Source organism: Anolis carolinensis, unplaced genomic scaffold (genome assembly GCF_035594765.1).
Source record: "Anolis carolinensis isolate JA03-04 unplaced genomic scaffold, rAnoCar3.1.pri scaffold_9, whole genome shotgun sequence".
NCBI classification, from domain to species: domain Eukaryota; kingdom Metazoa; phylum Chordata; class Lepidosauria; order Squamata; family Dactyloidae; genus Anolis; species Anolis carolinensis.
This window is the reverse complement of record NW_026943820.1, coordinates 26,825,855-26,852,708: the sequence shown is the minus strand read 5'-3', so window position 1 is coordinate 26,852,708 and position 26,854 is coordinate 26,825,855. Positions and strand designations below refer to the sequence as shown.

At 39.7% G+C, this 26,854-nt stretch overlaps 1 protein-coding gene across 1 annotated transcript; it reads left to right on the top strand.

The window, feature by feature from the left end:
• Positions 1-289: 289 nt before the first annotated feature.
• bbs2 (Bardet-Biedl syndrome 2) lies at positions 290-25,832 on the top strand. The gene is made up of 17 exons (XM_003228581.4): positions 290-485; positions 2,164-2,391; positions 3,701-3,826; positions 4,889-4,951; positions 6,518-6,595; positions 11,311-11,415; positions 12,095-12,181; positions 12,798-12,933; positions 13,843-13,982; positions 14,891-15,038; positions 16,622-16,793; positions 18,420-18,549; positions 20,336-20,467; positions 21,928-22,065; positions 22,174-22,286; positions 24,395-24,543; positions 25,315-25,832. The coding sequence occupies exons 1-17, from the start codon at positions 369-371 to the stop codon at positions 25,419-25,421; spliced, it is 2,169 nt and encodes a 722-aa protein (XP_003228629.2). The 5' UTR covers positions 290-368; the 3' UTR covers positions 25,422-25,832.
• The last annotated feature ends 1,022 nt before the right edge of the window (positions 25,833-26,854 follow it).

Sequence of the window (26,854 nt, the reverse complement as noted above, 5' to 3'; positions counted from 1 at the left end):
AAAAATAAAACATATAATAATAATAATAATAATAATAATAATAATAACAACAACAACAACAGCAACTCTCACAAGTCTCAGCTGCCTTGGCCAATGTTCAGGAAATGAGGTTTAAAACACAGTTTGGGAAACACGTGCCCTTTAAGAGTGGAAGGTATTTCGGACTACACCTCCCAGAATCCCTCGCCTTTGGCCAAGGCAGCCGAGGCTTCTGGGAGTTGAAGTCCCAGGTTCTGAAAGAGAGGGCTGCACTGAGCTAGGCAAATCACAGAGCGGCTGCTGTTCCCATGGCAACGAAACCCGGTCGGCCGCCATCTTGGCGCCTGGATGTGTAGGCCTCACAGCGAGAAAGGAGCGCGTTGGTTGCGATGTTGGTGCCGGTCTTCACGCTGAAGCTGAGCCACAAAATCCTTCCCCGGATGGTGGCCCTGGGCAAGTACGACGGGGTCCACCCCTGCCTCACGGCGGCCACCCAGGCCGGAAAGGTAGGCCTCGTAGTAAGCCTTGCCTGCCTGCCTTGACAGGGCCTTGTCCTGGTCAGGCTTCCTTTGGGCCTTCTCCGGTTGCGAGAGAGCAACCACATTTCCACCTAATGCCCTGTTCCTGGTTTGAAAGGCTTATTCCTGTTTAATGGTGCAGCCCTCACTTTGAACGGAGTTGTCATTCTCCAGAAACTTTGTTGTGTTTTGTGGCACAAACTGTGTTGAATGGATTGGGACTCCATTATGAGAGACTCATTGGAAAATTAGAGCCCAGAGTGCTAGAGCAGAACAACAACAAAGATAGTGAATCAATAAATGGCAACAAGTAAATAAGTGGAAAGCAAAAGTATAGATAAAAGTTGGTAAATAAAGCAATCTAAAGTAAATGTATACATAAGGTAAAGATTTTCCCCTGATGTTAAGTCCAGTCGTGTCTGACTCTGGGGGTTGGTGCTCATCTCCATTTCTAAGCCGAAGAGCCGGCGTTGTCCGTAGACACCTCCAAGGTCATGTGGCCACTGGCATGGCTGCATGGAGCGCCATTACCTTCCCGCCGGAGCGGTACCTATTGATCTACTCATATTATTATTATTAATAATAATAATAATAATAATAAAACTTTATTTATATACCGCCCTATCTCCCGGATGGGACTCAGGGCGGTTTACAGTCATAAAAGCAAACACAAACATTACAGAACAACATAATACACATTATTAAACTAAGTAAAATAATACAATTATAACAATAAATCACACTTACATGACCAGATCAAGGCACATTGGCATCTTTTTGAACTGCTAGGTTGGCAGAAGCTGGAGCTAACAGCGGGCGCTCACTCCGCTCCCAGGATTTGAACCTGTGACCTTTCGGTCTGCAAGTTCAGCAGCTCAGTGCTTTAACACACTTCGCCACCAGGGTTCCTTAACGTATACATAGCTAGTAAATAAATCAATATAAAGTAAATACATAAATTAGTAAATACATCAATAAAAAGTTAATCTATAGATAAAGTTGGTAAGGTAATGTATTTTATATGTTTACATGATTTAAATGCATTTTGATATTGTATTTTATGCTGTACTTGGGCTTGGTCCCCATGTCAGCCGCCCCGAGTCACTTCGGGGAGATGGGGCAGGATACGACAATAAAGTTGTTGTTGTTGTTATTATTATTATTATGTAGGTAAAGGTTTTCCTCTGACATTAAGTCTAGTCGTGACCAACTCTGTGGGTTGCTGCTCATCTCCATTTCCAAGCCGAAGAGCTGGTGTTGTTCATAGACACCTCCAAGGTCATGTGGCCACTGGCATGACTGCATGGAGCGCTGTTACCTTCCTGCCGGAGCAGTACCTATTGATCTACTCACATTTGCATGTTTTCGAACTGCTAGGTTGGCAGGAGCTGGAGCTAACAGCGGGCGCTCAAGCCGCTCCCGGGATTTGAACCTGGCACCTTTCGGTCTGCAAGTTCAGCAGCTCAGCGCTTTAACACACTTTGCCACCGGGGCTCCAATAAATCAATAAAATGGAAATAAATATTTCTATGTCAGAAACTTGCAAATAGGAGGAGGATGGTTATGAGTGAGTGGGAGCCCACATTGCGTTGGCATATTACACTATGTAACAACATTTGAAAAAAAAATGTTGCTGCTTCTTCTCCCCTTTGTCTTCTGTTTGCAGGTTTTCATTCACAATCCTCATGCACGTAGCCAGCGTGTCAATGCAAACCGTTTGGTGCTGAGCACCCAGGATGCGGATATCTCTCTCCTGAACATCAATGAGGCTGTCAGTTGTTTGACTGCAGGGGTGCTGAACCCTGACCTTGGCTGTGACTCCCTTCTTGTTGGCACCAGAACCAGTTTATTAGCGTATGACGTGCACAACAATGCAGACTTGTTTTATGCAGGGGTATGTTAATCTGAATTGTTTTTTTCATCTCTTTGTCGCATAGTCATTCCCAAGCAACCTGGACACAGAATATTATTTGAGAACACAGAATTACTGGACCACTCTGTCAGACATCTTGTCAGACTACATAGAAAAGCCATTGAAATTCATAAGCATGTTCATAAGAAACTATGGAAAGCTAGCCCACAAAATGCTCCTGAATTTAGGGCAGTTCGCTATATGACAAAGAGTGTAAAATCCAGGATATTTCTTCAGTAAAAAAGCTACCCCAATTTTTAAAAAAGATCCCCATACTCACACTGCAATTGACATTAAAGCAGCTGCAATATTGTAGCATTTAAAGTGTTGTTGTGTACTTTCAGCTTGTTTGCAATTTATGGCAACATTAAGGCCAAACCATGACCAAGTTTTCTTGGCAAGATTTGTTCAGAGAGTCTTTGCCTTCTTCTGAGGCTGAGAAAATGTCTAGATAGAGTCATAGTCTAATGACTACACTGCACCACTAGGCTGGTTCTCGGTGCTTACATACATTGAATACATTATTATAATTTTATGGTACTGTGAAATAAGAGAATTTTTTTATCTTTAGCTGGTCCTATGCCAGACTTTTAGGATGCAATTCTCACGCAGAAGCGGCTACTCAACTTGCCCAGTTTTAGTTGCATTGCACTTTCCCTGCAGCAGCTATCAGATATTAGTTTTATAGCCTTTTTGGATTTCTGAAAAGTGTGTTCTGTGATTTAGGAAGAAGATCTTACCACTTTCTTTGCAATGATAATATTTTAAATATATATGTTTATTAAGTACATAATAACACAGTCTGTGAATAGGTAACAGACAGCTATTGCTTATACACATTGTAAGTAATTTAGTATTTCTATATTATTTATTCATCTCTTTTACAAAGTTATTTTTTCACATTTGTTCTTCTCCCCCCGCCCAACCTCCCCATACACCTACCACATTTTCCTCTATATCTTTATCTTTAATCATGAACACAATTTTCTTAATCTTTGTACAATATTTATATTGGCTTCACCATTTTCTATCCATTCTATATAAGTCACCCATTTCTCTTTATTTTCTTCTGTGTTATCCTCCTGCAAAACCTCTCGAACTATACATGCTATAATGTCTGTTTGGACTGAATCAAATAGATATTTGCTTTACAACCATGATATACCATTTCCACATTCTCATTGATGAGCAATGTCCAAACTGTTTCATTTAAATGGCTTTGTGTCCTTCTGTGTTGGTTGTTTGCAGGAGGACTAATTGACCAGGTTTATCTTTTTTTCCCTTTTTATAGGTTCCAGATGGAGCAAACACAATTGTGCTTGGGACGTTAGGAGACATGCCTTCCCCGCTTGCTATTATTGGTGGAAACTGCTCCTTGCAGGGCTTTAATCATGAAGGGAAAGACCTTTTTTGGACGGTGAGTGAAAAGATGAAGTGCTTGGACTTGCCTCGTGCCACTCAAGAATTTTGCGGCTGAGCAAATATGAGGGAAGAATGGGTTGTGGTGATGAAACCTTTACAATTCTTTTTGATGAAGGTGAGTCTCATGTCTATGAGAGTCTTGGGAAAGCAATCTTCTTGGTGAGAACCTTTCCTGCAGAGGAAGGAAGGGACAGAAGCTCCCTGTCCTACAAACAAGGAGTGTTGTGTAATTTAAAAATGGAAAAAGCATTTCTGTTGTAAAATTTTTAATTTATTCATAGTAAATAAATTATACAAATCACACACAAGTAACATTAATACAGAACATACAGTAAATCAGGTAAACAACCATATATTTTTATACATGTAATCTCTACATGTACCCACCACCACGGGACATTTATTCACCTTTAATATTAATAAGTCCTGTAGTGACCTCTTCTCAAAAATGCTAATGTATGTTGATTTGGTTTTATTCTTTTTTCTTTGACGAATATAGATTCTAAGAATTCACCCCAAATGGCCTCAAAATCATTCCTTTTTTAAACCCCTTTTTGTATTTTATCTCACAAATCAATTTATCGTTTATTGTGATGTTTCACATCTCTTTGTACCAATAAAGAACAAAATGGAAAACCCAGGGGCTTGCCATGTGCTCAGAAAAAAGAGAGAGAGCAAGAAAGAGCGAGATAGATTTTCAGTAAAGCCTTTACATCTTGGAGCCATAAGCTCCTTTTCTTTTAATACTGCATTTATATCTCCTTTTATCTCAAGAATGGGACTCAGGGTGGGCCAGTATATGAGCCCCCTCTTAGAATTATACTGGGTTAAGGAGGTTTAAAGAGTAATTTCTCTTCATGTTTGCCTTTGCATCCAGCCTTTGGTCAATTCAAAATTGTTTTTAGCCAGCATTCTGTACAGTAGTCATATTGTTGCTGCCTGCAGAGTATTGAACAACATTTAAAATGTGCTGTTAATTCTCATATCTTTGCAGCTGAAAGTTTTGACACTAATCGTGAAGAAATACTGATTGCTATTTTCCAAACTGCAATTACAGGTCACTGGTGACAACGTTCGTTCGTTGGCGTTGTGTGACTTTGATGCAGATGGGAAAAAAGAGGTAAATGGCTGCTGGCTAATATTTGTATATGCTTACTTTAACAACATTAGAAACTTAAAATGCTTAAGAGCTGGAATTACTGGATCTGTAGCTAATATTGTATATTCATGCAGTGTACTGAACTTTTTCAGTCTTAAGCTGTCATGGTATCTGCTCTCTCTGGACACTTAGGAAGTGCAAGTTGTTCTTTCAATAGCAATAATGTGCTGAAGGTTTGATTGCACTCATATCCTACCATCTGGCCATTGGGACAAAATGTTAGAATAGATAGACTTTTCAGTTCGACCCAGCAGGATTCTTATTGTCAAGTCTCTTTGCAAAACTATAACTTTTTTTGTTTTGTGGAAAAGGTTGTGGGAGAGCTGAACCAGTTGCCTGTTAAGTTTGGAGAAGATAGATGTCTTGGGATTGTTTTTAGTAAGTGTTTTGAAAGGTCTTCTATTGCAATATTTATGTTGCACTCCAGGCCTGGAAACACCTATGACCACTGTACCACAGAAGAATCCAAGAATATAAGCAAACTGATTACTGTAAAAAGCATGTAAAATCAGGAATAAGAAAGGAAGATCTATAATCCAAAAGGTTTTACCAAAAAGTGGAAACCAAACAATAATTCAAATGTGTCATAAAGTTCCAAAGGTATCAAAAGTCCAGGAACAGCCAGGAATCACAGAGACAGCATAAATCCACAATCAGGAAGATATAGCTAGTAAGGCTTGAACAGGAGTATATTAACAGAAACAGAAAACTTCCAGGATATATTAAATCAAAATCAAAGCTTGACTTGAACCAGGAACAAGAGAACTCAGACTTAGCTTCTCACTCTAACGCAGCGTTTGCTTGATATATGGGGTTGGGGTCACCCCTAGCGGCGTTGCTTTGGAGTGCTTGTCCGCAGGCCTTTCCCAGCCCAGCCCTATCTCAAGGCAAGAATACAGGCAACACCAGTGGAAAAGTAGTGTGTCTGAGGGCAGGGCTCCCCACTCATCTCTCCTGAGGCAAAAGGAGCATATCCTTTTCATCTGAAGACATATATTGCATGCACTTATTCCTCTCCTGCACAGCCTGATTGTTAGAAACCTGTGACAATAGTTGTAAAACCTGAGGTTCAGGCTCAACAGAGAAGGCTCCCCAGAAATTGGTTTCCCACATCATTAACACTGAATTGCTTTTGCATTTTCACTCGTTAATCTGCCTGAATTATTCTAACGTTAAGCCAACAGCTCCCAGACGTTGGCTGCAGTAGCTTCTGCAATATCTTTCAGAACCTCCATGATCAAAAAAGTTGTGGTCTTTAGTATGTGTTCACACATTATGCTGCGGACTGTGGTGTTAGAGAAGGATTAAGGCTGGATTCCTTGACGGTGAGGGTTGTCTAAAAAGAGCATAAACGTGCTCTCCACCTGTTTCTCAGCCCTGCAATGCGTGTTTGAAATTGATTTGCAGTTTGTTACTTTGTCATTTAAGATGTGAAAAAGAAACAGGGACCTGTACAAAACCTGTCACTAGTGCACAGATTGAAATGTGACACGGTGTATTAAAAGTTGTGCTTTTCCCCCTGTGCAGCTGCTTGTTGGTTCTGAAGATTTTGACATCAGAGTTTTTAAAGAAGATGAGATTGTGGCAGAAATGTCAGAAACCGAGGTAAAGTTTTTATCCTTCTGTATCAATGAATACTAATCTAACAAAGGATTTAATTTGGGTCCTAACATGAGATAAATATTGCGAAGTTATTGTGAATTTTTTTGATTCTACATCAGAGCCTTCGGATAGATGTGTCTTGTTCAATTTGTTTGAAAGTTCTACAGTGGGACGATAAGATTTCTCTTCAGCCCTTTTCCCTTTTTCAGTTCTGTTGCTGAACTCAACCTGGAAGGATGTATGGGAGCTAAATATTGATCTGAATAATTCATTCAAACTAGGAGTTTTTGCAGTGATTCTTTTCCTAGCTCATGAATGCAGAAGTATTAACTGCAGAAGAAGAATCCAGACTGGAAAATGTTTAAGAAGCCCTGCTCTAAACTGCAAGGATTGTGTAGAATGTCGGAGTTAGCACTGAAAGGGTGGAGACATGTTGTATGAAGAAAAGCCATTTCCAGAATGGGTGGGTGGCATATAGATCTGGAACTACAGGTAGATTTCTAGTTGACTTGCTAGTTTTTCTGAAACACAATTACTTAACAAATAGCAGCCTGCAAAATGACTCCTTCACACACCTAAATTATCTTGAGGTGAAGAAAGATTGGTGTAATTAGGACTGAATTTATGTGAGCTCCATTGAGATCTGAGACTCAGAACAAGAGTCACAATTTGTTCATTCTAAGCACTGTTTCATTATGTGCCAACTGTGGGCTTTGGGACAGGCTGGGATGGGTAGATCTTAGAGGATTATGTGGCAAAACAAGGTAAATACTATAGCATAAATGCTGTTCATCTATGCATTGTGATGAAATATTATGCCAAAATGAACAGTATTATTTATTTATTTATTTACATCCCTTTTATCCTGCCTTTTTCAACCCCGGAGGGGACTCAAGGATAATACCTCTAGTATATTGGTCATGGGGGTTTTGTGCCAAGTTAATTCCAGGCCCATCATTGCTGGATTTCAGAGTGCTCTTAGGTTGCAGGTGAACTGTACAGCCCAGTCCCTACAGCTCCTATAAATCATGGTGAATTCGGCCCAAACCTCTCTAATGCAGTATGTTCAGTTGCTGATCAATTCCTCTGTTTGCTGTGTGCCATAGAAAAGAGTAGGAAAGTGTTATGGGAGAGGCAGTGGGTGGGATCATGCAAATTCCACACCAATGGAGAAAGTAAGGAACACTGGAATGTCTGTGATGAAGGAAAAACAGAAATTCTAGGGTGAAATTGTCCCTGTATGAAAGCTTTCACTTGGGTGGGAGCAGTATGGCATTTGTGAAGGATATTGGCAGGGCTTTTGGACATGTTCACGGCACTTACTATAACCTTCGGTGCCATTACAGGGAGGGCCATTGGTGTCTCCTGAGTAGTGGGAGCTATAGCTGTTAGTGAAAGTGGGAGGCTGTCTGTGTAAATGGACACCCCAGCCACATACACACATACATGTTTTCACATACATGTATTATGTGTATAGATAGAGGGTCATTTTACCTTTATTCTAAAGGCAAGCAAACCTCCCCATTTCTGTGTTGTCGAAGACTTTCATGGCTGGGATCACAGGGTTGTTGTATGTTTTCCGGGCTGTATGGCCATGTTCCATTTCTATTCTCCATGTCTCTGTTAAATTGTTTAGAAGGAAGACAAGCAAAAGGCTTAAAGGGAATCTGAGATGTATCTTATGTCAGGAAGCCTGCTGTTGGGAAGTGGGTTAAAAGGCTTAGATGCTAAACCACTTACAAAGCAGCTATTAAAGTATAAGAAGAAGGCATTGTAGTTGACCAGAATCTGGAAGAAAACATACCTTGCTTCCTGCTCACTGTACAGTCGGTGACAATAGCTGGCAAAATGGGCTGAGTCTCTTGGAAGCATCACCTTCCATTGCATAGATATCAATTTTCAAATAAGAGCATGATCCAAAGAACTTATATTTCTGGTTGTAAGGCATGTATTGTCCTATTTGGAATGAGCAGAAGTTTGTGGGCCATTATTAAAGGCAGGCCTGCATACAATAGATCACATAATCCCAGTAAGAGGTTACCAGAGCAAGACTGACATACTAGGTTAATATAAGGTGCTCTGAGCAACAGTCAGAACTGGGCTCTCCAGTAACAATATGATATCCAAGAGCACAGCAAAACCCTCAACCACATCTACTGTATTGGAAGCAGAGCCTCACTCTCTAGAACAGCCAGAACATCACTCACCGGGCAAGTGCTTCCATCTGTCTGGTCTGAGTCTCCTGTTTTATTGGCCTCAGTCCATCCATTATTGCATCTTGGCACTGATCCAAACGCCGGATGAATCACTTGGGTTGGATGAAAAGAAAGCGGCTGTAACTGTCCCTAGCCTCAGGCAAACAAGATTACTATCAGCCTTGCAAATTAGCCCATGGTTGCTATTAACAGAACCTGTTGCCAGCCTTCTTGGCCAAATTTACCTGTGTTGGTGTTGTTTATGGCCTGGAAAGGAGTGGGGGAGATTTTCTGAAAGATTTCATCCATGGTTGTCATGAATACTTTTTAAACAAATGTTCTTTTAATCCATTTTTAGTGTAAGAGGGTATACAGAATTTTTACACTTGTACAAAGAACAACATTGGACATGCAGACATATAGATTCTATGTAATTACATTGAATCTACAAACAACTTACAGTTACATTGGCTAACAAATAAAAGGGAATTACATTTTTATTCCACATTCACATTGCACTATAACATTCATTCATCCTCATGCATATATCACCATTTCTCCCACTGTCTCCTGGAGAAGAACATCTCTTAGGCCAGACCCTGCTTCCTTTCAGATCTGCCACTTTTCCAATACTTCCAAAATGTCTAAAATGCCAAAACGCATCTTTCCCCCCTAAGAACAATACCAAGGGTCAGAAACTGACTCCCTGCAAAATGTATCATGACTCCAAAATTGCACTCCTTCCTCTTCCCGTGAGAAAAGGAGGCACGTGTCCAGAATCCTGCTTTCCATTGCAGATCTGACACTCCAAAGTATACGATCTCTCTGCTTTCCAAAGAGCAGAGAGGCAGGTGAACAGCACAGTTGTCTGTCACAATTTTGGAATATTAGACGGTCCTTATATAGTGGTCAGACCACACCTGGAATCACAGTGTGTTCAATTCTGGGAACTGCAGTTGAAGGGAGATGTTGACAGGCTGGAATGTGTCCAGCGGAGGGTGACTAAAATGATCAAGGGTCTGGAGAACAAGTCCAGTGAGGAGCGGTTAAAGGAACTGGGCATGTTTAGCCTACAGAAGAGAGGGCTAAGTGGAGACATGATAGCCATGTATAAATATGTGAGGGGAAGTCATAGGGAGGAGGGAGCAAACTCGTTTTCTGCTGCCCTGGAGACTAGGATGGAGAACAACGGCTTCAAACTACAGGAACGGCGATTCCACTTGAACATTAGGAACTTCCTAACGGAGAGCTGTTCAGCAGTGGAACTCTCCACTGTACTGTGGTGGAGGCTCCTTCTTTGGAAGCTTTTAAACAGAGTCTGGATGGCCATCTGTCGGGGATGCTTTGAATGCGATTTTCCTGCTTCTTGGCAGGGGGTTAGACTGGATGGCCCGTGAGGTCTCTTCCAACTCTATGATTCTATGATTCTTCAAATTAGACAAACATTAATTCTGGGAACACCTTGACTTTTCTTTCCTGGGAGCCATTTGGCTCTGTTTAAGAATTCTTACAATTACTTTACTGATCTTTTTTGATGTGTAGCCCTTTTGAGTTATTTTGCTTGAGGTCATACTTGAGCACAGTCATGTGGGATACGGAGGATGAGACATTCCCATCCTGGCCTTTATTGGCTCCATTCTCCAAAGGCTGGCACGATAGTGGGAAACCTGCCTGATCCAAGCAGGGGTTCAGATATATTGAGAACCACACCTTGTGTTTCCTTTGCAAAACATTCAAATATTCTTGTGTTTCACCGTCTTCACCAAAACAGATGTGGATTGGGGTTTTTTTGGTTAACAAAAGAACCCTACTATCTACTAACAGGCGCTTGTGTCAAAAGCAAAACAACACTTTTTCCCAATACATAAGATTCTCTACAACTTGATTTATGTTGTACTCAGTAGAACCAGAGTCCTTCTAAATAGAATGTTATAGAGAATCTTATGTATTTGGAAAGAGTGTTGTTTTCATTCACTTCTAATGATCAAAACAAATTCAAGTGCTGGTGCATAATTAATTCCATGCCTATGCCTTTGAAAGTTAAGTATTTTAAAAGTAAGTAGAGTCTCGCTTATCCAATGTTCTGGATTATCCAACATAGTCTGCCTTTTCGTAGTCAGTGTTTTTGTAGTCAATGTTTTCAATACATTGCAATGTTTTGGTGCTGCATTCATAAATACAGTAATTACTACATAACGTTACCATGTATTGAACTGCTTTACCTGTTGATTTGTTGTAAAACATGATGTTTTGGTTCTTAATTTGTAAAATCATAACGCAATTTGACGTTTAATAGGCTTTTCCTTAATTCCTCCTTATTATCTAACATTTCGCTTATCCAATGTTCTGCTGGCCCGTTTATATTGGATAAGTGAGACTCTACTGTAGTAGCAGCATGATTAATTGATAGAAAAACCTTCCATCCCTGATAGGCTGAGATGAAGCTAAGAAACTATTTGATTTTGGGACTGTTGTCTGTTTTTGGTTGCAGGAGTGGATAACCTGGATCTGTTTCTTTTCTAGACAGTCACATCCCTAACCTCGATGTGCAGCAGCCACTTTGGCTATGCCCTTTCTAATGGAACCGTCGGCATTTACAACCGGACGTCCCGCTATTGGAGAATCAAAGTGAGTACGAACCTAAAAATCCAAGAAGGGAGATGGCTAAAACCATATGGGTCATCCAGCTCTTGTATATATTAATACAAATTATTTGCTATGTGGAGAATGTCATCTTTGGCATCTACATGTGGTCCTGGATTCCAAAAACTATCCTGTGGATACATATGACTCATTCATCTTTGCTTTAATCTTGCATTCCAGTGTGTGTAGCTGATGTTCATGGTGGAAATGGAAGTATTGTTTTGAATGTGTCATTTTGTTTAGGACTGGGTAGAGAAGTGTGTTTGGGAAGTCTGAAGCTTTTACACTATTCTTGTGATCTATATTAGAGCACCCAAGAGATGAACTATGTCATTTACCATGTAAGAAAATCATTTGCTTTTTCTGGGTCCTACTACCTTGCTGGTAGCTTTCTGTAATCTTAAGGCAGAACTTAGGGTTTGAGGCAGAGATTTTTGGATCACAGTCTAGTCTCTTGGCTTGCTTTCTACACTATGTCTTCCAACATTCGATCCCTAAGTTAGTACAGTGGAACTTTGACTTAAGAGTATTCCAACTGAAGAGCATTTTGAGTTAAGACCATTGTTTGGCAGGAGTTTCACTTTGACACACAAGCAGTGTTTTGTGTTAACTCAAAGTATTACTGTTCTAGGAAATGACCCACTGCTTTTATTTTGTCTTGTAGTCTAAAAATCAAGCCATGAGCATCCATGCGTTTGATATCAACTCTGATGGAGTGTGCGAACTTATCACTGGCTGGTCCAGTGGGAAGGTAAGCTTAAAGAAGAGCTGTCATTTAAGTAACTTCTCTTTGTGGTATTCATTACCATCTTCTCCATACAGATAGGTATTTACCAGCTATTCCAAGTTATTCTAACACTGCTTAGGCCTCTGCAGCTGCATAAACCGGTGACAGCCAGAAGTAGAAATAATATGTTCCAAACAGATCTGCACAGGCATTTTGTTTTATATTCTTTATTTTAGCAATCAGAACATTTTGTTACAGAATATGATGGTTGAACTACAAAGAATGAACATGTGGGAGGTTTAACAACTTAAACCAGATGAAGTTCCAGGTGTCATAAAATCCTGCTTGACTTGCAGTTATAAGCAGGGACTTCCCTATTTTCAAAGAGTTTTTCTGTGCAGCAGTAAGAATTAGATTTTTTTTAAAAGATACAGAATCCTTTTTTAGACAAGATATTCTGTTGGCATGGTTTGTCACTTTGGGAATTGCATATTGAAGACTTTCACTCCAATTCTGTGTGTGTTTTGTGAGCATCCTTTAGCTTTACTGGACCTCCTTCTTCGTAGACATGTATAGGATGCACAGTAACATTCCTGCTCCCATTTTGATGCTCTATCCTGAGAAATGCTCTGCACTACAGATTGATGCACGCAGTGATCGTACTGGAGAGGTCATCTTCAAGGATAACTTTGCTTCCTCGGTTGCGGGAATAGTAGAAGGGGATTATCGCATGGATGGCAACACCCAGTTAATCTGCTGCTCAGTTGATGGCGAGGGTAAGAGTATCCAGAACCCTTTGTAGATTCAATGTGTTTTCATTCTGAAATCTGCAAAATATAGCAATGTCATGAAAACGGGCATTCATGTATTCCCAAGGAACATGTAATGAGTACTTTTTGAACCTGAAAAATGTTATTTAATTTTGTTTTGTTGTGAGTTTTTCGGGCTGTACTGCCATGTTCCAGCAGCATAGCCGTATAGCCCAAAACTTTCACAGCAGCTCAGTTAATCCGGCCATGAAAAGTTTCGACAATACGACAAAACATATGAATATCTAAAAAGCCTTACAGCAATTAAATATCACAGATTCTTTACAAAGGCGAGACTAAACGTATTTCCCTCACAGCTGCTAAGAAGCAAACTGTCTGGAATTCCCCACTTCCAAAGACTATGCCCCCATGAAGGAAATGAAATAGAAACAATACAGCACATTTTATTGCAGTGCTGCTATAACATAGTGGGAGAATTCAAAATGACTATTTGTTTACTGATGCGTCTATGGACCGTATTAAATACTGTTGTTGTATAGTACGTTGCCCTGAATTCCTCTTGAAATCACTGCTGTGATTAACCCGTCCTATTGATTTCACTGGACCACTGGCTTTATTGATTGAACCACTGCCTTTGGGCAGGTAAGCCATTCTACCTGAGCTTCGCTGCCCAACTGGGAATAATTACATCTCATAATTCTGCTTCATTTGTTTTTATTCTACTAGTTTTTTTTCTATTTGTTTTCCGTAAGACCCTATATTCATCACTAAGGGTTTTATGTTGGCTTGATGTTCCTTGAGTATATTGTGCAAATCTTTCCTAGTAGGCCCTGTAAAGTTTTGGCGCAGCGTTCTTCCACTTTGGTCAGCAAAAGCCTTTTTCTAGCAAGCTTTTTTGTCTTCCCTATTGTCCAGTGCGAGGATACCTTCCGGGAAGCCAAGAGTCGAAGGGGAAACTGTTGGACACAAGTGTGGACCAGGACCTAATTCGGGAGCTGAGCCAAAAGAAGCAGAACCTGCTGCTTGAGTTGCGGAACTATGAAGAAAATGCAAAGGTTGGGAGAAGTAGACAAGAGGGCTCAGATCTGGTCTTTGACAAAAATCTGAATATATGGTTTTTAGGGAGACCTGATGATAATCTGTACAAGGATTAGAAATGACTCTGTTATTATTTACTAGCTGTGCCCGGCCACGCGTTGCTGTGGCAAAGTGGTGATGGTATTGGTTAAAAATTGTTGTGTAATTTTTATTTGACGTTATTTGTATTTTTTAATTAATTTTATTGTAAGTTATCTTTTTATTTATTATATTTTATTATTTTCTTATCTAATTTTTAGTTATTTTTGTTATGGTATTTTATTGTATTAATTTTTTAGTGTTTTTAATTATTTTTTAGTGTTTTTTATTATTTTTTATTGGGTTGCTAGGAGACGAAGCTGGAGGAGCTTAGCCTTCTAACTGGCAGCAATTGGATAAAAGCAATTATTCCTCTCTCTCTAATTAGGACTTTATTTTTCTTTTCTTTTTGTTGTATCAACCTAGAGGCGTGGATGATGGGTTGTGTCGTCAAATTTCGAGGTTGGGGGACCTGTAGTTTTGTTGTTTTGTCGGTCGCCGTGATGCCATCACTCTTTTATATATATAGATTATTGCCATTGGTCTATCCAATGCAATTTTCTGAATCAGCACCCCAAATAACCAAACTGAATCTAAAGTTGACCAAAAACTGACCTGTGACCCTTTTGATACAATGTTGGAAAGCAGTCCCTGGTCATAGTGGTCTCTGTTCAAGTGGTCCCTGGTCAAAAAATAAAATAAAATAAAATAAAAGGGTGGAAGCCACTGGGTTAGAGAGTGCAGTTTCACTTAGATGACTGTTAAGGGCTCGTGATCTGATTTCAGTCTTACTTTGTTTAAGCTCTTCTAAAATGGGAACAGACTCACTCAATCTCCTGTTTTACAGCAAGTGGAACTGAACACTCAAGTGAATGAGGCGGACGGGCAAAAGGGAGTGATCCCAGCCAATACCCAGCTCCAGACAGCGCTCTCGGTCAACCTGGGATCCGATAGTGAATCTGCTCACGTCGAGTTACGCATTTCCACATCCAATGGTGAGATACGTGTAGCATTGAATGGCTTGTCATCATGATGGAAAAAGATATATAAAGTCTCACTGCAAGTAAATTTAGATATGCTATTAATGGGAGTACTAGGTAATACTAGAATCAGTACAAAAGAATTGTTCAAAAGTTTGATCTTGGCAGGATGAGCAGTAATAGCATGAGGGTGGAAAGATGAAAAAAAGAACTATGGTAATTGGAAAAGTTATCTATATGATCAGGTTAAATTTCAAAGTATAACAAGTGTAACGGGGACAATACACAATAGGATAACATAGAAGAAATAAAGAATAAATGAATGACAAAAAAGAAATGTGTTAAAAAGGGTGAAGCCAATACAATCATACAGAAATTAAGAAAATTGTGTAAATGGTTTAATATAATGCTATAATATAATAATAATAATAATAATAATAATAATAATAATAATAATAATAATAATCTTACCTGCCTTCCCTTGTGGCTCAAGGTGGGTTACAGAGTATTTGAAACATATAAACGTTGTAAAAATACCACAGATTTACATATTAAAATGTATTTCTATAAAAGATGCATATTAAAACATTGTTCTATGCAATACACAAAATAGAGATTAAACGAAGAATATGAGTTTAAAGATAATGGTATAGAGAAAATACGTGCTCGGAGGCACGTGTGGCTTTTTATTATGAAAAATTAGTTAAATGTTAAGAAAATGATGAATAAAAGATCAAGGTATAAACAAAAATGTATATACATATAGGTAATACCAATAATACAACATAAAAATATGATCACAAAAGGTTTAGGTGTATTTGCACCATAATTAAGTATAAATAATATGATAGATAATGAAATATATATACAGTAGAGTCTCACTTATCCAAAGTTCTGGATTATCCAAGCCATTTTTGTAGTCAATGTTTTCAATATATCATGATATTTTGGTGCTAAATTCATAAATACAACATAACATTACTGTGTATTGAACTACTTTTTCTGTCAAATTTGTTGTAAAACATGTTTTGGTGCTTAATTTGTAAAATCATAACCTAATTTGATGTTTAATAGGCTTTTCCTTAATCCCTCCTTATTATCCAACATATTCGCTTATCCAAGGTTCTGCCGGCCCATTTAGCTTGGATAAATGAGACTCTACTGTATTTGCACCATAATTAAGTATAAATAATATGATAGATAAAGAATGACTTGTCATCATAGTATGGAAAGTTGAAACCTTCCTTGCGTGAGCTACAGATCTCTTTGAATCTTTTCTATGCACTCTTACAGTGTCCTAAATGGAATTATTAGTAATGAGAGGACAAATTATATTAAATCAGTAACAAAATGATTGTGTGTGTGTTTGCAGTATTGTGTACATTTCAAAACTTTACAAAGATGTGCATGGTGTCACATTGGAACGGTCTTGCAATACTAAAAATGAGAACTGTGACAACAGGGCAGATCTGCTCCTTTTCCATTCAGAAGCTGGATAGTGTTGACACAATGTTGGGGTAGTTTTTTTCCATTTAATTTTGAAAACCATGCCGAGGAAAGCCCAGTCACTGACCAGCCTTTTCTCCCCTTTTGTAAAGACACCATCATCAGAGCCGTGCTCATCTTTGCCGAGGGGATCTTTGAAGGTGAGAGCCACGTGATCCACCCCAGTCTGCAGAACCTTTCGAGCTGCATCAAGGTTCCCCTCACTCCCCCCAAGGACGTCCCCGTGGAGCTGAACATCAAGGCCTTCGTCGGTTACAGGAACAGGTAAGGAAGATGGGGACTCATACAGATAACACTATGTAACAACATTTGAAAAAAAATCTGTTCCTGGTTTGAAAATGTTATTTCCTGTTTAATTGTGCAGCCCTTACTTTGAAAAGAGTTATACTTTGGAAACTTCATTTTTGTGGCGGCCACAAACTAGTCTGAATTGGTTGAGGTTCTATGAGGTCTTAATTGAAAAACTAGAGCAAAATGTGCTATAACAGAATATCCCACACAAACAACGTTTTTGCAGATAGAACCAATTACAAAATGACATTTATAACCCAGGAACAAAAATCGTGTTACATAGTGTAATTTTTGTGTATTTTAATGTGTATTTTGTGGAAATATGTTTTAATATGTGTATTCTATGGAGTGTTTTTAAATGATTATGTGTTTTAACAGTGTTGTAACCCGCCTCGAGCTGTGAGGAGAGGCGAGGAAGAAATATTATAATAATAATAATAATAATAATAATAATAATAATAATAATAATAATAATAATAATAATAATAATTCCATTTGGACCTGAAATAACACAGTGGCTTAATGTGCGTTGAAGACACCCTTTCCTATGTTCTGCTATCAATTAACTTATGTGGTCTGGGCAGAGGAAAATCAGTGGTACTTGTATGCACCTTTATCCAGTCTCACGAGGTGTGCACTTCAGTTTTTCATCTCATACATAACAATGTTGCCTTCTTTTTTTCTACCCCTTGCCTTTTCCAAAATACTCTCAATTCTGTTATATTGCAGGTTGGTACAAAATTTCTGTGAAAAGGCAATTAAGCGAACAAATCAAAATTATTACTAAAAAAGGTGAAGATTAGATGTTGTCATTGTACAGTTTCTGTTAGTTACTGTACTGTTTGTTCTTGATTTTTTTCAATTTTGTTTGCCATTCACACAAAATACAATTAAAAAAATATTTTAAAAGTCTGTTATAATCTGGGTAAGAATTATATGCTATAACTGTCTGTATTTCCAGGCCTCTGGAAGAATTATTTTTGCACCAGCTCTTCACATGATCATGGTTAGATAAGGGTTATTAACTATAATTTTTAATTGTGAATTTTTAATACTGTTTATATTTAATTACATTTAAATGTTTGCATATTTGTATATTTTAAATTTTGTATGCTAATGCTTTTATGTTAAGCTGCTTTGAGTCTCCTTTGGGAGAGATAAAGCAGGGTATAAATAAATAAATAATAATAGGTGATAAATGTTAGTCTGATGGCAAAACAATATTCGAGCCATTGACTGATGGGGACCAGCATCCCCTCGCAGTTTGTGGTAGAAGTGGACCCCCACACAACTAATTGTACTTAAAGTATCCTTGGTCAGTGATACCATTGGCTTTGACGCTCCCAAGTGTTAAACAGTGCAAAATAAACAAAGAAAATCAATGTGTACAAGCATGGACCATTCTGCCCCCACTCTCATCCCAAAGCAACGATTATGGATATGAATATATAGTTGAGTGCAATTTCTAGGATATTTTTTCAGCAACTGATATTAATGAATGTCTTTCCTAAATGTTATAGCACAGATAGTGGCTTGCTTCAATGCACTTAATGATAAGGCAAATGATAGAGTTGAACCTGTTTGCTCTGTTTCTTTCAGCACACAGTTCCACGTTTTTGAGCTCTCCAGGCAACTTCCTCGCTTCTCCATGTACACTCTGAGTAGCCCTGATTCTGCTCCTGGGCCTTTAAGCTTTGTACGGTTTACCCTCAATGAGAGGGTGCAAATGGTGAGTCTTGGCTTTTTCTCACCTTGGCTTTATATTTGTCTCCAATACGTTTTTTACTACAGAGTTCTGTTATAGAGGAAAATATTCTGTGTTAGTTGACCAGTGCATCTAATCTTTATGTTGATCTGGAATTTCAAGGCCAAGGTGCAAAATATTTTTGGAGGGAAGGTTTTACCTTTTTAAAGTTCCAATTCAAACCCGGTGTGGATTCTCTGCCCTATTGAAGTGGGAACTCCCAGCTATTCTTGTGGGGTGAGCAACCGTTGTGTGGGGAGTCAATAGCCATTAATGCCTCTTAGTAGCTTTGAATATGTTTTAATAGTTTTTAACTGGGAATTTTTAAAGTACTGTCTATATTTAATCCTGTTTTAATATTTGCATATTTGGATATTTTAAATTCTATGCTAATGCCTCTATGTTAAATCTCCTTTGGGAGAGATAAAGTGGGGTATCATTATTATTATTATTATTATTATTAATAATAATAATAATAATAATAATAATAATAATAATTTTCTTTGTATATATACCTAGCACAACACAATACCTTCACTTTTCCCAGAGTTCTTGGAATGGTATCCATGAGCACTTTAAGAGGGACTATGATTACAAGAAAAGTATTTGATGGTTATTTGGGGCCTGTGTGATGTGAACTTCTGTGTTTGGAATAGTTTTTGGGGTGACCATGGTGTCTAAAATAGGAGGATTTTTGGGAGCTGTTCAGGTGTGTGTGTCAAGGACCACAAAGTGGATTCCAAAGGCTATAAGTGGACTATGAGTCACAGTTTGTCTGCTTCTACACAGGGTTGCTGTGAGTTTTTCAAGCTGTATGTCCATGTTCCCATAGCATTCTTTCCTGGCATTTGCTGCACCTATGGTTGGCATCATCAGAGGTTGTGTTGGCAGTGAGGCAAGTGGAGTGTATATATATTTGTGGAATAATGTGCAGGGTGGAAGAAAGAACCCTTTTCTGTTTGAAGCAAGTGTGAATGTTGCAGTGAGCAAATAATAATAATAATACTAATACTTTATTTATATACCGCCCTATCTCCCGGATGGGACTCAGGGCAGTTTACAGTCATAAAAGCAACACAAACATTACATAACAACATAATACACATTATTAAACAAAGTAAAATAATACAATTATAACAATAAATCACACTTACATGACCAGATCAAGGGGACGGGAACCATAAACTTGAATAGTATTGAGATAAAGTGGGGTATAAATAATAATAGTAATAATAATAAAAATATTTGTATATATATATATCTAGCACAACACAATACCATCACTTTTCCCAGAGTTCTTAGGATGGTGTCCATGAGCACTTTAAGAGGGACTATGATTATAAGAAGTTAACAATGAAGTGTCCATAATACTTCCCACAGAGGATGCCTCCAGGCAACAGAGAACAGGCTATCTCTATGGGTATACACTCACTGATTGACTTTGCAGCTTCATGGCTACTCAATTGCAATATTCACACTTCCTTTAAACAGACAAGGGTTCTTTCTCCCACCTTGGACATTCCACTGGTGTGTGTGTGTGTGTGTGTGTGTGTGTGTACACACACACTCCACTTGCTTCACTGCCAACAGAACATCTGAGAATGCCATTAGCCACAGATACAGTTGAAACATCAGGAGATAATGCTACTGAATCATGGCTATATAGCCAAAGAAACTCACAGCAACCCAGTGATTCCAGCCATGAAAGCCTTCGACAACACGCTTCTACATAGCCTTCCCAGAGGGTCATGGCATGCGTTTGTGTTTCAAGATCGTCATGTGGCTAAAGCAGAGTTTCCTGTTGCCAGAAGACTTGGAGATCCAAAACGTGTCCTTTGAGGTCTGCTTCACGTCTTTGCGCGACGCAGGACAGCTGTGGATCAAAATGACGCCAGGCGGAGAGGTGCCACTTTTTTTTTTTTGGTTTGCATTGGGGTATTGTAGCTAGGCTTGTAAAGAACTAAAGCATCTCGTAATCTCACCCATGTGACCTCAGAGGGAACACTTAACGGGAAGGCACTCTTTCCTCTTCTTTCTTGTTCAGCAATGTGTCACAGATGACAAGCCAAAGTGCACCTGGGCTAGTCAAAGTATTTGCAACTCATTACTGGACTCAAAATCCATATAGAATCACAGAATTGGGAGACTCCAAAGGCCATCCAGTTCAAACTTATTCTGCCAAAGCACCCCCGACAGATGGCCATCCAGACTCTGCTTGGAAACCTCCGGAGGAGGAGACTCCATGACAATGATATGATGATGACAGAATCCTAGAGTTGGAAGAGACCCCTGGGGCCATCCAGTCCAACCTCCTTCTTCCAGGAAGGAAAAGCACAATAAAAGCAGCCCCGACAGATGGCCATCTAGTCTCTGTTTAGAAACCTCCACAGATGGAGACTCCATGATTACAGTGATTATGCTAATAGAATCCTAGAGTTGGAAGAGACCCTGGGGCCATCCAGTCCAACCTCCTTCTTCTAGGAAGGAAAAGCACAATAAAAGCAGCCCCGACAGATGGCCATCTAGTCTCTGTTTAGAAACCTCCACAGATGGAGACTCCATGATTACAGTGATTATGCTAATAGAATCCTAGAGTTGGAAGAGACCCTGGGGCCATCCAGTCCAACCTCCTTCTTCTAGGAAGGAAAAGCACAATAAAAGCAGCCCCGACAGATGGCCATCTAGTCTCTGTTTAGAAACCTCCACAGATGGAGACACCATGATGATGCTAATAGAATCCTAGAGTTGGAAGAGACCCCAAGGGCCATCTAGTCCAACTCTTTTCTGTCATGCAGGAAAAACACAATAATAATAACAACAACAACAACTTTATTTTTGTACCCCGCCTCCATCTCCCTGAAGAGACTCGGCCCGGTTTACATGGGGCCATGTCCAACAACACAGTTAAAATGTAATTACATAAAAAGTAATTCAACAATGTAAACAAAATAAAACAATATCATTATAACAATCAAAGCATCCCCAACAGACGGCCATCCAGCCTCTGTTTAAAGCCTCCAAAAATGAGCCTTCACCACATTCTGAGGCAGGGAGTTCCACTGTTGAACATATGGAATCCATATGAATTTTACTACGCCATTGTATACAATGGTACGTGATCATTGATGAGTTTTGGTATCTATGAAGGGTCATGGAACCAAACCCCAGCAGATACCGAGGGCCCATTGCCCTTGTATTTCAGTCATGTGAGGTGTCTCGGTCATTCTGTAAGCCCAAGGCCAGACCAGCTCATCCTCATCAACACTACAGATTTAAGACCACTCCTAACCACCGATGGTCGATATTGTGACATAAAACATTTGCCTAGTGTGTGTTTTATTTCTTTTTTTCCTTGCCTCTTAGATCTCTATCAACACAGACAACGTTGACTTGGCTGGAGACATTGTCCAGTCCATGGCCTCCTTCTGGGCCATTGAAGACTTGCAGGTTGAAGCCGACTTCCCGGCGTATTTCGAGGAGATGCGCAAGGCCCTTGTTGTGGTGAGAGAGCTACAGGACCGTTTTAATATCCAGTCTCTTTATTGCCGGCTGGCCCTTCTGGCTGATCCTGTTCTGTATCATAACATATGGCCTGTTCCTTCCTCATAGGTGGATAATTCTCATGCCGTCTGCCAGAAGCTTACGGCCAACATGGCAGACAGCTCCAACCTCATCCGCAGCGTCCTGGTCCGGGCGGAGGATTCGCGTCTCATGGGCGACATGTGAGTCACATCTTTGCAGCTGCCATTTGAGCCAAGGCATTTGTTAGTTGAGACATTTTAATTAATGTTTTGGAGCTGCTTTAGACCAGGGCATTTTACTGTTTTCTCACTCGCTAACCCTTGTGGCCTTTTTGTAAGTGATCCCAGGTATATTATCTGTAGACATAATAAAATGAGTGTGTGTGTGTGTGTGGCTGGGGTGTCCACTAACACAGGTAGGCTCCAGCTCCCACTACTCAAGAGACACCAGTGCTCCTTCTTCAATGACAATTCAGGTTATAGTGAGTGCCGTAAACATGTCCAAGAGCCCTGCCAGTGTCCTCCACAAACACCATCCTCCCCACCACCCAAGTGAAGGCTTTCATATTGGGACAATTTCACCCTAGATACTATGTGTTTCCTCCACCAAAACCATCCCATTGTTTCTGACTCTCCATTGGTGTGGAATTTGCATGACCCCGCCCACTGCCTCTCCCTTAACCCTTTCCTATTCTTTTCTATTGCACACAGCAAACAGAGGAATTTTTACTTTTTTCGTAAACAGTTTATTATAGTTATGGTACAGAACAGAACAACAAATAATGGCAGATACAGTCAAGTAACAATAATTTTGACTCTCTCCATTGGTGTGAAATTTGCATGACCTCGCCCACTGCCACTCCCTTAACCCTTTCCTATTCTTTTCTATTGCACACAGCAAAGATATTTTTTTTATTTTTTTCGTAAACAGTTTATTCTAGTTATGGTACATAACAGAACAACAAATCATGGCAGATACAGTCAAGTAACAATAATTTTGGCTCTCTTAATTGGTGTGGAATTTGCATTATCCCGCCCACTGCCACTCCCTTAACCCTTTCCTATTCTTTTCTATGGAATGCAGCAAACAGGGGAATTGATCAGCAACTGAAAATACTAGAGAGGTTTGGGGGAATTCACCATGATTTATAGGAGTTGTAGGTGCTGGGATGTATAGTCCACCTGCAATCTAAGAGCACTCTGAACTCCACCAACAGTGGACTTGGAACTAACTTGGCACACAAAACCCCATGACCATCAAAAAATACTTGATGTCTTTGGGGGAAATTTGCCTTGATTTTGGGAAGTTGTAGTTTACCAACATCCAGAGTGCACTGTGAATCCAAACATCAATGGATCTGGACCAAACTTGGCACACATACCTGATATGCTGAAATTTGATTATTGTAGGGTTTTGTGGGGAACTGATCTTCCTTTCTGGGAGTTGTAGTTCACCTACAACCAGAGATAGAGTGACCTCTACCAATTATGGGCCTGGACCGAACCTGACACACAGAATCCCCATGACTTACTGGAGGGATTGGAGGGGACTGACTCACCATGGTGGGAGTTGTAGCTTACCCTACAGAGAGAGAGCACACTGAACTCAACTGATGATGCATCTAGAGCAAACATGCCCAACATAACCAACTTTTAAGTACTGAGGGAGTTTCTCGGGGTTAACCTGGCATGATGTCAGTTGTAGTTCACCCACAACCTTATGCATTTTGTACAATTAAAACATTGACTTTTTCAAATAACCCAGGCTATGGTAGATGCCCAAGCTAGTAGTAGTAGTAGTAGTAATAATAATAATAATAATAATAACAACAACAACAACAACAACAACTTTATTTTTATACCCCGCCTCTATCTCCCCAAAGGGGACTCGGAGCTGCTTACATGGGGCCAAGCCCAAATAAAAACAATAACAATATAAAACACAACATTAGACAAGAGACATGCACAATTATAAAAATTTAAACATTACCCAATAAAAATAAATGACAAAAACTTAACAAAAACATGGATTAAAACGGAGAGGTTGTAGAAATAGACTGGGTAAAGTGCACCATATAAATATTGTAAACACGAGGTGACTGATAAAGTGCTGCAAATTCTTGGAAGTGTGAATTGGGATGGGAGTAGACCCTGTGTTTATATCAAGTTGACAAAGGTAAAATTAAGTCTATAAAGGAAATATTTATTGATAACAGACCAGCATTGCTAACAAGCATGGGCAAACTTAGGCCCTTCAGGTGTTTTGGACTACAGCTCCCACATTTGCTAACAGTTGTTTGTTATCACAGGAAAAATATGAAGAGACGATACGTGGAGCTGTACGATCTCAACCGGGATTTGCTCTCCCAGTACAAGATCCGCTGCTCCAATCACACGGAGCTATTGAACAACTTGAAGGCCATCAACCAAGCCATCCAGCGAGCGGGCCAGCTGCGGGGTGAGCATTGTGGGGGATTTAATGGGGGGCAGAGCTCTTTCACTGTTCATGTACTGATACTTTGGCATGAGACACAATTATTTCAATAGCGTTTTGCCTTTGCTTGTAGCATGAGCTGCTCTGGTTCTTGTGTTGGGAGACGAGGGATAATTTACAGGTTGTACAGTTTTTAGTGGAACATGAGTGCATGGAGCACCGTTACCTTCCCGCCGGAGCGGTACCTATTGATCTACTCACATTTGCATGTTTTCGAAGTGCTAGGTTGGCAGGAGCTGGGGCTAACAGTGGGCGCTCATTCTGCTTCCAGGATTTGAACCTGGGACCTTTTGGTCTGCAAGTTCAGCAGCTCAGTGTTTTAACACACTGCGCCACCACCAGGGGTTCTGGATTATCCAACGCATTTTTGTAGTCAATGTATTCAATACATCGTGATATTTTGGTGCTAAATTCATAAATACAGTAATTACTACATAGCATTACTGCATATTGAACTACTTTTTCTGTCAAATTTGTTGTATAACATGTTTTGGTGCTTAATTTGTAAAATCATAACCTAATTTGATGTTTAATAGGCTTCTCCTTAATCTCTCCTTATTATCTAACATATTCGCTTATCCAACGTTCTGCCGGCCCGTTTAAGTTGGATAAGTGAGACTCTACTGTATTGAATTTCAATCTCCTCGATCCCGTGTCTCAATTGGGAAGTGAAAAAGACTAGATATATAAAAAGAGGCACAGTGCACCAACCATTCCTTTTTCTTCTTTCCCCAGTTGGTAAACCCAAGGCCCAAGTGATCGCTGCTTGCCGGGATGCTATCAAGAACAACAGCGTGAATATGCTGATCAAAATAATGCGAGTGGGGACGTTGTCTTCCTAAAAACCAAAGCAAAACATATCTGGACTCTCACTGCAAAAAAAAGACACCTAGTGGCAGGTAGGCTTTAAGCGCAATGCTCTCAGATCAGCTCCTAGTGACTGTGTGGTAAAAGCAGAAGCTCCTTGGAGTAGGATATATGCCTGTGCTCTTCCAAAGGAAGGATTACTGTGACGCACAACTAGCGGAGCCCAAAGTCAGTGGCACTTTGTGGGGAAAGAGAAGAAAGATGGATGTCTGTGAATATCAGCCGCATGGAGGGATGTCCTGGATATTCCTTGGAACGGCAACTGTGGAACCAAGGCCAAAGGCTGGAACTTCAACTAGATGACCGAGCCAGGGAGAAGCTTTATTTATTACATCAGTAATATTTTGTAGCACTTTTACAATAAAATAAACCATACTTTTCTATAATCCTAGTTTTGTCCACAATTTTTGTAATGCTTGAATAGAACATGAAAAAGCTGTATATGATAAATTTCCCTACCCTTTTACTGAGTCAAATAGCATATTAGGTTTCATGAATTATCTCCCATTCTGTCCACTGGGAAGGCTGAAAATGGCCCCGAGGAGGAGCCTGTCTTATGTAGTTAGAGGTGTGCAAAGCGGCTGTAATCCGATTATTTATTTATTTACTACATTTATATCCTGATCTTCTCACCCCAGAGGGGACTCAGAGCGGCTTACAAAATCAAATGCATATACAATATATTAGCACAGTACAATATAAGCATTAAATTACTATATTGTACTATATCATTATATGGCAATATAATTAGTGATTCATTTCGGAGATTCAGAAGGGTCCTGTTCCGATTAGTAATACGAATCTCCAACTTCGTAACTTGGGGTTGCTGTAAGTGTTCTGGGCTATATGGTCATGTTCCAGAAGCATTCTTTCCTGACATTTCACCCACATCTATGGCAGGCATCCTCAGAGGTTGTGAGGTCTGTTGGAAACTAGGCACGTGGGTTTTATTTACCTGGAATAATGTCCAAGGTGAGAGAAAGAACACTTGTCTGTTTGAGGAAGTATAAAATAAAATAAAATAAAAATTTTGGGTTGGAAAATTTCAACAGAGTAAGGTTATAGACTAGGCATGGGCAAACTTTGGCCCTCCAGATGTTTGAACTCAAACTCCCGCAATTCTTAACAGCCCCAGGCTCTTTCCTTTTCTCCCCTCAGCTGCTTAAGCTGAAGTTAAGAGACAAAGTTTGCCCATGCCTGTTATAGACTGAATATGAATATCAAAAACCTATTAGTTTTAACAAACACACAGAACGAGCAGCACATGTGTGATTGGCATTCTTCTTGGCTTTTCTTTTGACTGGCTGACAAGGAGAAAAACAGCATGTAGCTGCCATTATCAATCAACTTAGCCCTTTCTCACCCGAGACAATTGCGGAGTATGTTACATTGGAAAAAAAATACAGCT

Bases quoted from the DNA above. Each gene is read 5' to 3' on its own strand.
- bbs2 (XM_003228581.4), top strand. From the start codon at position 369: ATGTTGGTGCCGGTCTTCACGCTGAAGCTGAGCCACAAAATCCTTCCC. The intron at 15,039-16,621 runs GTGAGATACGTG...CCTTTTGTAAAG, and splicing joins ACGCATTTCCACATCCAATG to ACACCATCATCAGAGCCGTG. The intron at 18,550-20,335 runs GTGAGTCTTGGC...TTGTGTTTCAAG, and splicing joins TCAATGAGAGGGTGCAAATG to ATCGTCATGTGGCTAAAGCA.